Source organism: Phaenicophaeus curvirostris, chromosome 4, assembly GCF_032191515.1.
Source record: "Phaenicophaeus curvirostris isolate KB17595 chromosome 4, BPBGC_Pcur_1.0, whole genome shotgun sequence".
Lineage (NCBI taxonomy): Eukaryota > Metazoa > Chordata > Aves > Cuculiformes > Cuculidae > Phaenicophaeus > Phaenicophaeus curvirostris.
This window is the reverse complement of record NC_091395.1, coordinates 15,430,204-15,442,691: the sequence shown is the minus strand read 5'-3', so window position 1 is coordinate 15,442,691 and position 12,488 is coordinate 15,430,204. Positions and strand designations below refer to the sequence as shown.

The 12,488-nt window shown below is 40.6% G+C and overlaps 1 protein-coding gene across 1 annotated transcript; it reads right to left on the bottom strand.

Moving 5' to 3' along the window:
- Positions 1-145: 145 nt before the first annotated feature.
- TMEM184C (transmembrane protein 184C) lies at positions 146-11,870 on the bottom strand. The gene is made up of 10 exons (XM_069855327.1): positions 11,563-11,870; positions 9,622-9,752; positions 9,493-9,529; positions 7,637-7,842; positions 6,785-6,859; positions 5,799-5,892; positions 4,278-4,390; positions 3,378-3,477; positions 2,739-2,910; positions 146-2,298 (listed from the first exon to the last, which is right to left on the bottom strand). The coding sequence occupies exons 1-10, from the start codon at positions 11,677-11,679 to the stop codon at positions 2,009-2,011; spliced, it is 1,335 nt and encodes a 444-aa protein (XP_069711428.1). The 5' UTR covers positions 11,680-11,870; the 3' UTR covers positions 146-2,008.
- Between the last annotated feature and the right edge of the window lie 618 nt (positions 11,871-12,488).

The window sequence follows — 12,488 nt, the reverse complement described above, 5'->3', positions numbered from 1 at the left end:
TTCAGTACAAGTCTCAAAACTGAAAGCACAGACTCTTGTACTAGTTCTACTGAAGATCCCCTTCTTCCATGAAGAGGACAGTTGTAGTCATGTGTCATTCACGCTTTTCAATTACTGTAGCAGTAAATTAAAGGGAAATAAGGTGAACAGTTTAAATAAAATCTTTAATTCCTTATTTACAACAAAGGCAATGACTTGGCAAATTGAAAACAATGATTTGCACTTCCCCACTAACTTTGATACAGCAAGTTCAGAGTCAGCTATAAAATATGCAGCCTAGTGAGTAAGGCGCAATATTTACATCACACTAGTACTGCAAAAAAAAAAAAAAAGCACTTAAGATGAATTCACTTTGACAGGCAGGAGTTAAACAGTTATCCTGTAAATGCTGAAAGAGAAACTTCAGAGGTCAATGCTGTAAGGTTTTTTTTGTCAGATTGCAAACATGCAATAGTAGTAAAAATCTGGTACTGAGATAAAAACATTATCCCTCTGATTTTGTCAGTTTTTGCAAAATAATATTCTGCTATAAGGGTACTTCTTGGTCTGAAATCTAATGCCAACAACTCCACTATTAGATTAGCTACTTAGTTTTACGTTGGGAAAGTTGTTTTTTCTAGGGTGGTAGAAGGGAAAAAAAAAATCAATAGTGTATTTGAATCCAGGCTATACTAGAAGCATGATTCAATAATCACACACACACACAAATGTATGAATACAAATTACTATAGACACCTTGTCAACATAACCTTCTCTAACAGCTTAAAAAACCCTTAAGTGCTAAAGAATTTATTGCAGCCCAATGTAAGTCAATTGGTTTTGTTTTCCACTTCCTTTTTGACAGCCTTAACTCCCCACCTTGCCAGGTACTTTAAGGTAGTAACCCTTATTCTCATTTTAGAGGGATAGGAAAAAATGTAGTCCAGTGTAAGGTATTATTCAAAGCCCATCATCCTAGCTGTCATGACAAATCATGAGCTACAAGGACAACAGATATGCTAACCCTGTATTCTGGGCATGGCATTCTACAGCAAGGCCAGTAGGGAATTGGCGAAGGGGCTGGAGAACTGCTTTTACAAGGAACAGCTAAGGGACCTGGGGTTTTTTAGCCTGGAAAAAAGGAGGTGGAGGAGAGACCTTGTAACTGTCTGCAACTGCCTGAAAGGAGGTTGTAGAAAGGTGGGTGCTGGTCTCTTCTCCCCTGTGACAGGGGACAGGACAAGAGGGAATGGCCCCAAGATGTGCCAGGAGATGTTCAGATTGGACATTAGGAAAAACTGATTGAGTGAAAGGTTCTTGGGCACTGGCAGAGGCTGCCTAGGGAGGTGGCTGAGTCACCATCCCTGGAGGTGTTTAAAAAGACAGGTAGATGAAGTGCTTAGAGATACGGTTTAGCAGTGGACAGGTACAGTTGGGCTTTATGATCCCAAAGGTCTTTTCCAATCCAGCGATTCTCTGACTTCTTTCTTTGTATAGATTCTTTACTGATGCTCTGTAATAATTATCTTCATGAAGGGGTTTGATTTAGCTATGCAAGAAAGGGAAAAAGATGGTATCTATACAGAAGTTAACCATTTTGTCCAAAGCACAAGCAATTTGTCCTGCTACCCTCCTTAAATTACATTCCTGAAATTAAGTTTTCCCAGTGCTAGTAGTACTTGCACCTCACCTTTAGCAGAGTAGAGTATTACTTGAAATGTTTCTTTTGTATTAATAGAAGTCAGTGTAATTTTGATGTGACGTGTTAACCGTTAAGCATTTTAAGGAGTCAGTTCTTACAGGTATCCAGGAACTTTTACAGTGTGCGTGTTTCATATTCCTGGGGTACTCTTTAGATACTTATATCCATTACAGCTTCAGAATTCAGGTGTCCATTACAGCCATATCCTCTTCCTGTCTGCAGAGTAGTTTTTCCAAGCTTTCAACTTTCATCACGAACAGTTAACGTTAACAGAACGTGTGGCAAGTATATAATGGACTCCTTGACACATTCAAAGAAAAGTTGAGTCTAACTTTTATCCAAAGCTTTCTCTGATAAATTGTGCTCTAGTTCAGGTGACTCCTCAGCATCTTGAGTAGAAGTGTTATAAATACCATCAACCGCAGGGGCCATTGTTGGTGTGGTGAGAGGTGTCACCGTGTGTCCAAACCCCTGATAATGACCCATGGGTGAAGACGGCATTGATGAAGCATCAGAAATTGGGTCTTGAGTAGATGAAGACAGTAAACTTGTATGCTCGTTTTGTTCATGATCCTCAGCAAAAAACATTTTTCTTGGCTGGCCCAAAACCGTCCTTCCTAGAATTATGCCAAATGAAAATACGTTTTAATACTTGCAGCAGTCTGCCAAGGCTCATGAACACAAACTCTAAAATAGACAAGTTATGAAGACTCATCTTCTAATTTAAGTTCTACATAGGCATTGTTAGCTTTAATAAATAAAAATCCTATGTCTTTCCATTTAAAAAAAAAAAAAAGCATCCCCCTCTTCTACCTAACACACCTGAAATTTACCCTGAGATCCATCCATTTAAAAGAAAAACTGAAAACTAGACTGTAAAATAAGTCAAGAGCACTGGAAAGAGCGAAGTGTCAGATAAACCATGAAATAAATCCCCTAGGGATGCAGCTGCTGCTAATATGGAATGTTCTCAGGGCACTGGAGAGATGGGAATAGTCCAAAAAGAAGCTGGAAATACATATGCTCTTAACAGATTATACAAATCTCTGTCACTTACCAACATTTCGAACCTGTTCTGATATATCTGCCCTTAAATCAGAAATATCCCACATGGCAAGGAAAGAGTCAAAGCATGACCCTTCTTCAGCTTCTTGAACGTAAGGCTTATAGGAGAAGCTGTAGTGATGCGCAATAGCCGCCAGGAACATCTCGACACAAATGATAAAATCCTGCAATAAGAGAGATTGACTTAATCACTCCTAACTGGAGAAAAGCAGTTGCCTTGGGATCTCAAACGAGCCATTTTTCCACCTGAGGTAGGATATTCTTGGCAGACTTCCTAGAGTCATATGCACAACACATATATTGGTGTCAGTCCATGCCTGAGCAGCTGCCTTGCTGGAAGCAGATATTCAACAAGCAGCAGCTTTACAGTGAACTCTTGCAAGAAGAAATCCCAGGATATCCAACAGGAGTATTTAACTGGGGCACATTCCTTAAACCCAACACATGGATATGGAAATGCTGAGTATAAAACCCACTTGGGATGACCAGCTAAAACTTAATCCAACATATAATAAATTCAGTATTAATCTAGCCTATGTTAATTAAAGTGCGCAGGACAATATTTGCTTGAGATCAGTTAGGTCATCCTACATAGAACCATTCCTCCTAAGGAGTAACTGTCTGCTCCTACCTGTAGGCCTGTAGCCACAGCTTCCACACTTTGCCATTCCCAGGTGTGTTTCTCAGAAATAACGCCAACTTTCACCAACAATGCGATAAGCACAGCTTGCCTATAAAAATCATGTATTATTATTATTACTGTTGTAACAGCAGTACCAAAAAAACGTGCAGGCAAATCTGGTAAACAAGGCCTGTTTAGGGATACATACGTACACAGGAAGAATCTTACAAAAAATTTTACATATTCAGATTTTCAGAGGAGGAAACCAAAACAAAAGAGACTTAAAGAGATGTCACTCATCCATGATCCTAAAGACCAGCAGGGAACAACAAATTCTTACTTGGTTATGTTCCATTTAGTTATTAGAACACGTTGCTTCTCTTCCAAGGTATCACTACAGCCCACAGAGTAATGTTTAGATAGTCAAATACGCTCACTCATTAGCAGCTAAGTGTGAGCAATGCTTAAATAGTAATTTATAGTTAACCTATAGTAGCCTATTTTGAAAAAGTTAAAGTAATTTTTTTAATGTATAAATGTAAAAAATATAATTTGGTTTTGAAATAGCTGCAAATGGAGATTGTAAGATAAATAATGTTCTTGAGAACCGCCTTACAAAACAGCAAGTGTAAAAAATAACCTCAAGTGAATAAGACTCCTCTGCCCAACATCCTGGTACCCTTTTCCCCTCATCGCACTTCACTAAGATTATCATAGAATCATAGAATAACCAGGTTGGAAGAGACCCACCGGATCATCAAGTCCAACCATTCCTATCAAAGGAATTATGGATCAAAGGATTATGGATAGCTTTTCTGAGGCCTCAGACCTCAGTAAGAAATTCAGCCTTTCCAGATCGGTTATGATCCACCCTAAGAGCAAGAACTAACAAGTAAATAATTCACTTACCAGAAAGAAACAAAAACTACCATCTTCACACAAAGGAACTTGCCAACAGGTTGGATAGGGTTCAGTTCTTCACGTAGTACTTTATAAAACAGCACCAGACAGTACATAGCAAACTAACAAGGAAAAGAAAATACATAAAAGCTCTCAAATCCTTGTTTATTTTGTGAAGGAGTTTTTACAGCATCTCTTCAGTTTAAAAAAAATATATCACAGTACAACACACACTTTAAAAGCTATCTATTTTAGAACAGAGGCTTTGGATTTGTGGAATCTTTGCCGTACTGTTTTAAAGCAGACTTTATTTTTTTTTCCTCCCCCTGAAATTGTATTTCTGGCATTGGTGGACAGAGATTGAGGCCCTCTACCTACAGAGTAAAGCAAAGCATAGGGAGATCCCACAAAATCTTATCAATTCCAAGCACGCCTCTAGGGAAAATGGCATAAAAAGCACATGTTCTTTCAGGCTTACATGAAGAACTCATCAAATTTTGCCTCAACACAATCCCTACTGCAAATCCGAACAAGTTTCCTATTAATGACAACTGCAAGCAACCAAACTAACATACAGCCAAACCTAAGAATTGGTCTCTCCTTTTCATGCACATTCTCCTAGCCTCTTGCTTTTAAGTTTCCTTAAGCAAACTTGTCAACAAGGATGTGCAGAAGTACATGCTGCTGCTGGGATTGTTGTCACAGCAGAAAGCAGTTACAGCTTATTCCGTAACAGTCACAGGGGTGGCAGTAGATGGAGGACGACCTTTCTGGATGGGACATCATGCTGTTCCGACTCCAGCTTCTCTTGCTGTTTGCAAGAGAAGCAAGAAGCTTGGAGGCTCGAAGGCCAAGCAGCAAGGAGTCAGAGCTGCTGCTCTCTCTTCCTGCAATAGCTCATGTGTACTGTGCCCTATGAAAGCACAAGACTATTTCTCTGCATTCCCAGCAAGCCACTAAACACAATCCCTGACCTCCAAAATGAAACATTCAAATCTAGGAGCTGACATCCTCGCCCTGGCATTGTATGGCAGCTAAACCAACGAGACAAGACACTAGGCTGGCCAGAATCTCAACACTGCATGCACAGTCTCCTTTTTTCCCTCGTCAATGTTGTTACCACCAGCTTTGTAACAGTCTTTTTAACACAGCCACCGCTGATTCTTTGTGTGTGTGCTGGCACGAAGCTACAGGTGTGAGTGAAGTCATCTCTTCTACAAAAGAGCAAGTCTGCAGCTCTAACATGCATGGGTCATACAATTAACACATCAAATAGTCTGGGGTAGAGAGGTAGAAAAATTTATTGCTTTATGGAGCTTCATAGTATAAATAATAAAAGTTTTAAATCACCTGTTTTCCTAGTATTTTGCATATATGGTATTTAACATATAGTAACTTTGACTTATGGCGGGAAATATTCTGTCTATACCAGACATGAACATAATTACTGCTAATACTTCACATAAAGAGATTCACATAATACTAACATGATGACTTAAAAGAGCAGAAAGATGTAATCGTGATACTCACTAGCTGTGACATGTTGTTAAGTATAACCAAGTAAGTCCAAGCATTGTTGAAGCTGAAGTTTCCTTCATCGTACACTCCCACTAGTTCACAAATTCTGAAAGAATTCTTACAATTAATCACTATGTAGAAAATGATTGCTTTCTCGAAGTGCTAAATCTTCATTACATTCATCAACTGTTAGAATCCAAAATCTCTTTTGGTCCTCAAATGTGGGCACTGTGGGTCTGCACAAGAATCAATTTCTAATAGCAAATGGCATAAGGATGTTCATATTGTGTTTTCCATAGACGAAACAGTATTTCAATGCAGGGTTAACATGCCCCATTGTTAAATGATTTCAACAATTAAACATCAGGTTTTTTAAAGCCATTTTTCTTTTAACTGTTAGAACGCATAGAGGTAAAATAAATACTTATATAAATATTCTTTGTGAGTAGCAACTTCTTCCACAGTCCCACAGAACTAACAGTAATGTCCATCAAAACAAAGTTCGTGCAATTAAGCTTTCATCATCAACATGCAAAACTGCCTGCTATTTTTCACAATAAGTTATACGATACATATGAAGGCACAGCATTGGGCCTGCCACATGCAAAGTTTAATAAAATTTAAAAAGTTACACAAAGCCTGACTTTAAAAACACTCAATTGTGGAAACCAATAAGAAAGGGGAAAAGGAAAGAGAAAAGACCCAATTTAAGAGATCATAAAAATGTCTTTCCCACATAAACAGTACTTTACATTCTCTCCCACTGCATTCAGCAGCCAGCATTAAGTATTTATTATTTCAATTCTGTAAGTAGTCAATTGCTACAGAGAAGTCATAAAGAAACCATAGCTCGATTCAAGTGCTAGGTCTCACTTAGCAAGTAACAGAGTCCGCCTTCAAACTGTCTTGATTCAACACAAAGGGCATGAAAGTTCTTCCCAGTGTAACTCAAAATTACATTCTGAAGATCAGTATCAATTATTTAGGAGCATACTTACAAAGCAATAATGGTAGTAAATGGTCTGACAACAGTATACTGCAAAACACCCAGTTTACACCTAAACAATAAAACCCTGCAAGAGAAACATGAAATGTGTAGTCCAAGAATTTAAAGACAATTAACTTATCAAAGTTCCCTGTTCTCAGTAGTTTCACTACACTGAACTTTATTTCACAGTAATTGCAACTTCTGCTTCCAGGACTTCAGATGCTACAGTCTGTATATAATAAATACACAAAACATCTAGACTTTTATAGATACATAACAGGAAATACTCAATGATTCACTACTTTCAGACATGGAATTATTCCTGCTGGACTAAAAGAGAACGCAATTTTCACTATGTGTAAAGATATTTAAGAATGACTTACATTCACAGTTTGTCTTTAACATTTTAAACAGCTTTATCAAAATCTCTTGAGAGAGATGCTTATCTGATTAAGCACGCAGAAACAAACAGTTCACAGACATATGGCCTTTTGTCCTTCACCCACAGAACTAAAAGCAACAGACTATCTATCTGGTCTACAATGATTCTACATGAGGTTTATGGCAAATCTTACATGATATCAAATTTAAGGAGACCTTTTTCTTTCAAAAATAAAGGTTCCCTCAGCACCACCAAAGTCAATGTATGTTAGTAACTGAGAGCAATTTATGGAATGTTTTACAGCTAGCTAAAAACATGTTCACAGCTGCTTTCAGCAGGGATTCACTGCTGATAAACAAAATGTGTGCAAACCATAAACTAACTCTGTGAAGCCACACAAGTTATACTACCAAATATGAAAACAAAATGTTTGTATCTGATAACACAGCTTAAAATTTTATGAAGTTACCATATACTCACTCTCCCATAGCCCACGAAGGACAACAACACAGAGGTGGCAGATGTCTCTGCTGATCTTTTGCTTCTATTATTAATACGAGGTTTGGGTACCGGTTGGTTAAATAATTTGAAAGAAAAACCATAAAGTTATAGATGACATAAGCTTCATAGCATTCTCGACATGTATCCACATATATTGCAATCTCGGGGTATTTCAAAGCTATCCACTGTAAGAAGAGAGATACACAGAAGGTTACGCAAGAAAGACAAAAGCAATTCCAGTGACAACAGTGACTGGCTAGTTCGGCAAGCAATGCTTTATTAGACAGTCGGCACTAATTAAACAGCATTTGGTGAGTGCTACAGTGTGATGTACTACTTGCCTGATGCTACAGCTAGAAAATAACATTCTATAAAAAAACAAGTAGAACTTCAGATTGCATCTCTGCTGCTTCAAATGGAAGCACACGTAAAGCACTGAACAGGAGATGCTCTATCTCTGAGCACACAATTCAGTCTTTAATTTAAAAGTAACTAAGGAGCTGGTTCCCTACACCTTACCTGCTCCTAGAAGAAGAGATAGAACTGTTGCCTGAAATTCACATATTCCCTGTCAATGTGGGGTTGAGAACTAAGTTTTTAGTCTGTCAGTATAAAGTGAACTCCGATTAGTTGACGTCTAATGTGTAAATGTTTGCTCTGGCACATTTGCAAAACAGACAGGAAAGCAGCATATTAGCCTTGAAGGGGTAGTCATCCCCCTAAACCACAATTTCAGACAGAAGAGTAAGTTTGGGGTGGTTTTTTTTGTTTTGGTTGGTTGTTTGTTTTTTTTTACCCAAAATGGGATCGGCTGTCAGAGCTTCTAATTTTTGAGTATCATACTGACATCGCACTGTTTAATGCAATTTGTTCTAGGGGATGTGGGGTGGTTTTAAACACAGGCAGGTCTTTTTAGTTTACTTTGTTTCCCTAGGCTGTAGTAAACCAAATGTGCCTTCTCTAACCTTCTTATGAGAACTACATCCTCATCACAGTTCTGAAATACTAGAGATGACCGATGCTGCAACACCTTTGTGAAGGATGTAATACTACCTTTAGTAAACTGAGAATACAGTATTTGAATCTGAGACTAGAACTTTTAAGTTTCACTTAAACTAAGCACTTAAGGGGGATACCATATATGCAGAGGCCATAGATCCAGGAGTCTGGGGAAAGATTTCAATATATTGTCTTATGGAGAAACAGAAGTATTTGCAATGTCAAGAGGAGATTACAATATGTAAGCACATATCCCATACAGTTCACAAATGTATTATGTTGCTCAGCTCAGGCTGAAACCACCTCTATGCACGAAGCCACAGGTAACGTGTTTACACAAACCATATCTGGTATAGTAACCAGAACCTGTTGCATAAAATATTCAGAAGTGGATTTTTTGTGGGATCTTACCCGTTTTTGCCCCCAAAGCAGAAAGGGAGAATTCTAGCACTAACCGTAACTAATTTGGGGGAAAATGGTCAGGCACTGAATTTTAAGACTGCACTTAGATCAGTCTGGTTTCCAGTTTGGCTATTACTGAAGATGGAAACACCAAAATGAGGCTCTTATCATACCCCTTTCCTCAGCTGTCAAAGAATACTCAAGGACAAACAGGGTTAAGAAGGGTTAGCAAAAACAACTCCACAAGCTCCACAAGAAGATTGTAACATCGCTAGAACAATGCTTCTGACGCGCTCCATAAACAGGAATGCCCAGAAGCTTCTAGGACTACAACTCTCCATGCAGCATTGTTTCTGCCGACTGCGACACTGTTTTCCCTCACTCCCACAGCAAAAAGAATTTTACTGAGCTGTTAACAGTAAAAGAACACTTACACTGTCTAAGCTGTAAATCGGCACCATCCACAGAATCCTGTTACAATAACAAAAGAACATTAAATATTAGAAATATTTTTAGTCTGAATTAAATAAAATTTGTAGTAGAGGTAAAACATGAACCATTACCTTATTATCGGTTTCTGTAATTCAGGTTGAGTATAATGAACTAAGTGTTGCAGTATTCCCCAGAGGGATATTGGTATAGTCATTAGTAGAAATATCCCAGCGATAAACCATGCCTTGGTATGAATTCCAACCTTGCAAAGAAAAAGAAGAATGCAAGATCAAAGTTTCAGTATTAACACTTTAAAGTTTAATTAGTACAGCAAGAAAAATAATTTAACTTCTTTTTTTTACTGTGAATGAAGTTTAAGATGGACTTTACGTACATAACCCAATACTAAGCCGAGTTTCTCTAACTCTCCTTTCAAATATACAAAATCCCAAAGTCTCCCTTACTCCCTTACTTAAAAATTCAAAAGAAAAAAAATCTTGCAGAACCAAACAAATCCATCTCAGAAAACACAACATGTTCTACAAAAACACAGTACTGCTCACCATTTAAGTTACTCAAAACCACAATGGATTTCCTTGCTTTAGGTCTGGAACTTCTGAGCTCAGTGCTTCATTAAAAAGTTTCTGAAAGCTTGTGGATTTGGAGTACTTCTGGCTTTTAAATCAAGTTCCAACTAATAATAATTTTCAACTATTTTCATTTAACAATCTGAAATAGATATGCATTTTTACATACCTGTCTGCTAAAACACAGGGCTATGATTTTAAACCAAAGATCTCTGAAAAATAACCATAGTAATAACCCTCGGTACGAAAAACTGAGAAACACAGACTCTTTTCAACAGGTTTGGTTTTTTTGAGAATTTCGTCACTGCTCCCCTGCTGCACATCAATTGTTCATTTCAAAGATCTTTTCTGAGTAGTTTCTCTACCAGTATCACATTTATTGATTTTGAAATTTCAGATACCACTTTGACATAACTTCCAACATACAAAGGCATCAGAATGGGGTTTCAAAATAGGAAATTTAAAATACACTCAGGACAGATTTTACTGCCATTATGTAAACTGTTATTACGGTCATTAAGTAAATTAAGGCTTACAGTTGTACCACGAAAAAGCTCACCTCCAGCAGAACAAGCCTGTATTACATTGGACAATATATAAGACTGAAATTTTACCTTTTGTTAGAAAGGTAATGCTACCACACACATGTGCAACTCATATGAGCCCATTGACACATCACGGCACCCTCAGCAACAATGAGACGTTCCTCTACGAACCGCCCTAACTCCCCGCTCCTCACAGAGAGTTGCTGAGCTATCAGGTTATGAATAACCCAGTGCCAAATCCTTATCTCCGGGCAGGGCAGAGGTTCTATAGAGACCCATTCCCATCCCATCAGCATCCCATCAACGGGTTAAACATCAGCTCACACTGAACCAGAAGGGGAAAGGAATCCTCTCCTGCTCCATCTTACTTTGTTCATTGTTTGCAGTTTTAGAAAGCAAGCGTCCTTTATCAGGCCTGGAAAACACGAGGAAGTGATCTTCATCCATCCTCTCCAGCGAGATAGGAGCTGGGACAGAATGGATTTCCCACTGACAAGCATATGGATACATTCTCCCAGAAATCTTAAGCATATACTATTACTTTCCCATGAGTAATTTTAATGTTATTATGAACTTCTCAACAGTCAAATCTCTTGCTAATTTGGAGCTTTGGAGCCAGTTCTGCCTGACCTTGCATTCCAGATGGGGAAAGGCAGCAAACGGAGGGGATTACAGAAGAAGACAAATCTGTTCAGCAGGGATGACAGGGCACACAAGACATTATTATCTTCAAAGAACTAACAGCGTCTGGGAAAACGCCGTTTTAAAGCATATATGTTACCAGAGGGACATTCTAACTTTCGAAGAAAGCGATTCCTTAGAGTAAGCTTAACTCTACTTTAGCTTAAATAAAAAATATTCCTCTTCTTGCGATAGGAACCACTTCTCGTATCGCTTTAGAGCGCCGCAGCCCTCTGAGAGAGTTCCTCCCGGCCCTCACCTCCCGCTTCTGCAGCTCCCAGACGCAGAGCGGCACCACCACCAGCAGCCCCGCCAGGTACAGCACCACCACCAGCGGCCGGATCCACCGCCGCCAGTTCCCGCACGTGCACGGCATGGCCGCGGCGACACCGCGGGTTGGAGATGGGGGGGGGAAAGGAAACCGTATCCCGCCTCAGCGAGCCGGCGCCGGGCCCGGCAGCCCCCGCGGGGCGCGCATCACCGGCGGGGCCGCCCTCACACCCCGCCGGCTCCGCTCCCGCCGCGCCGCTTCCCTCAGCGCTTCCCGGCGCTTCCGGCTGGACAGCTTCCGGCTGCCCCCGAGCGGCCGCGCCGATTGGTCAATCGCCGCGCCGATCACGGAGGCCCCGCCCCATGGCGGAGGCCCCGCCCATTGGCGCCGCGCCCAGCCAATCGCGGATGCCCCCCGCCCCCATATGCCGCGCCCATTGGCTCCCCGCCCGGTCAATCACTGCTGCCTCTGCCCCATTGGCCACGCCCATTGCCCCTCGCCTGTAAATCACGGCTGCCGCTCCCGGCCACGCTCATTGGCTCCCCGACCAGCCAATCGCGGCTGCCTCCGCCCTCAGCAGCCGCGCTGATTGGTCCATTGCCCTGTTAATCACGGCTACCAGGCTACGCCCATTGGCTCCTCGCCCTGTCAATCTCGGCTCCCAGGCCACGCCCATTAGCGCATCGCCCCGCCTATCACGTTTGCCCCGCCCCTAGAGACGGCGCTGATTGGCCCCTCCGCCCCTCCCGGCCGCTCCGATTGGCCAATAGCGCTGCCCATCGCGGCTTTTGACAAGGGCTTGTAGGGACAGGATGAGGGGAATGGCTTTAAATTGGAAGAGGGCAGATCTAGATTAGACGTTAGAAAGAAATTCTCCTCTCTGAGGGTGGTGAGGCACTGGCACAGGTTGCCCA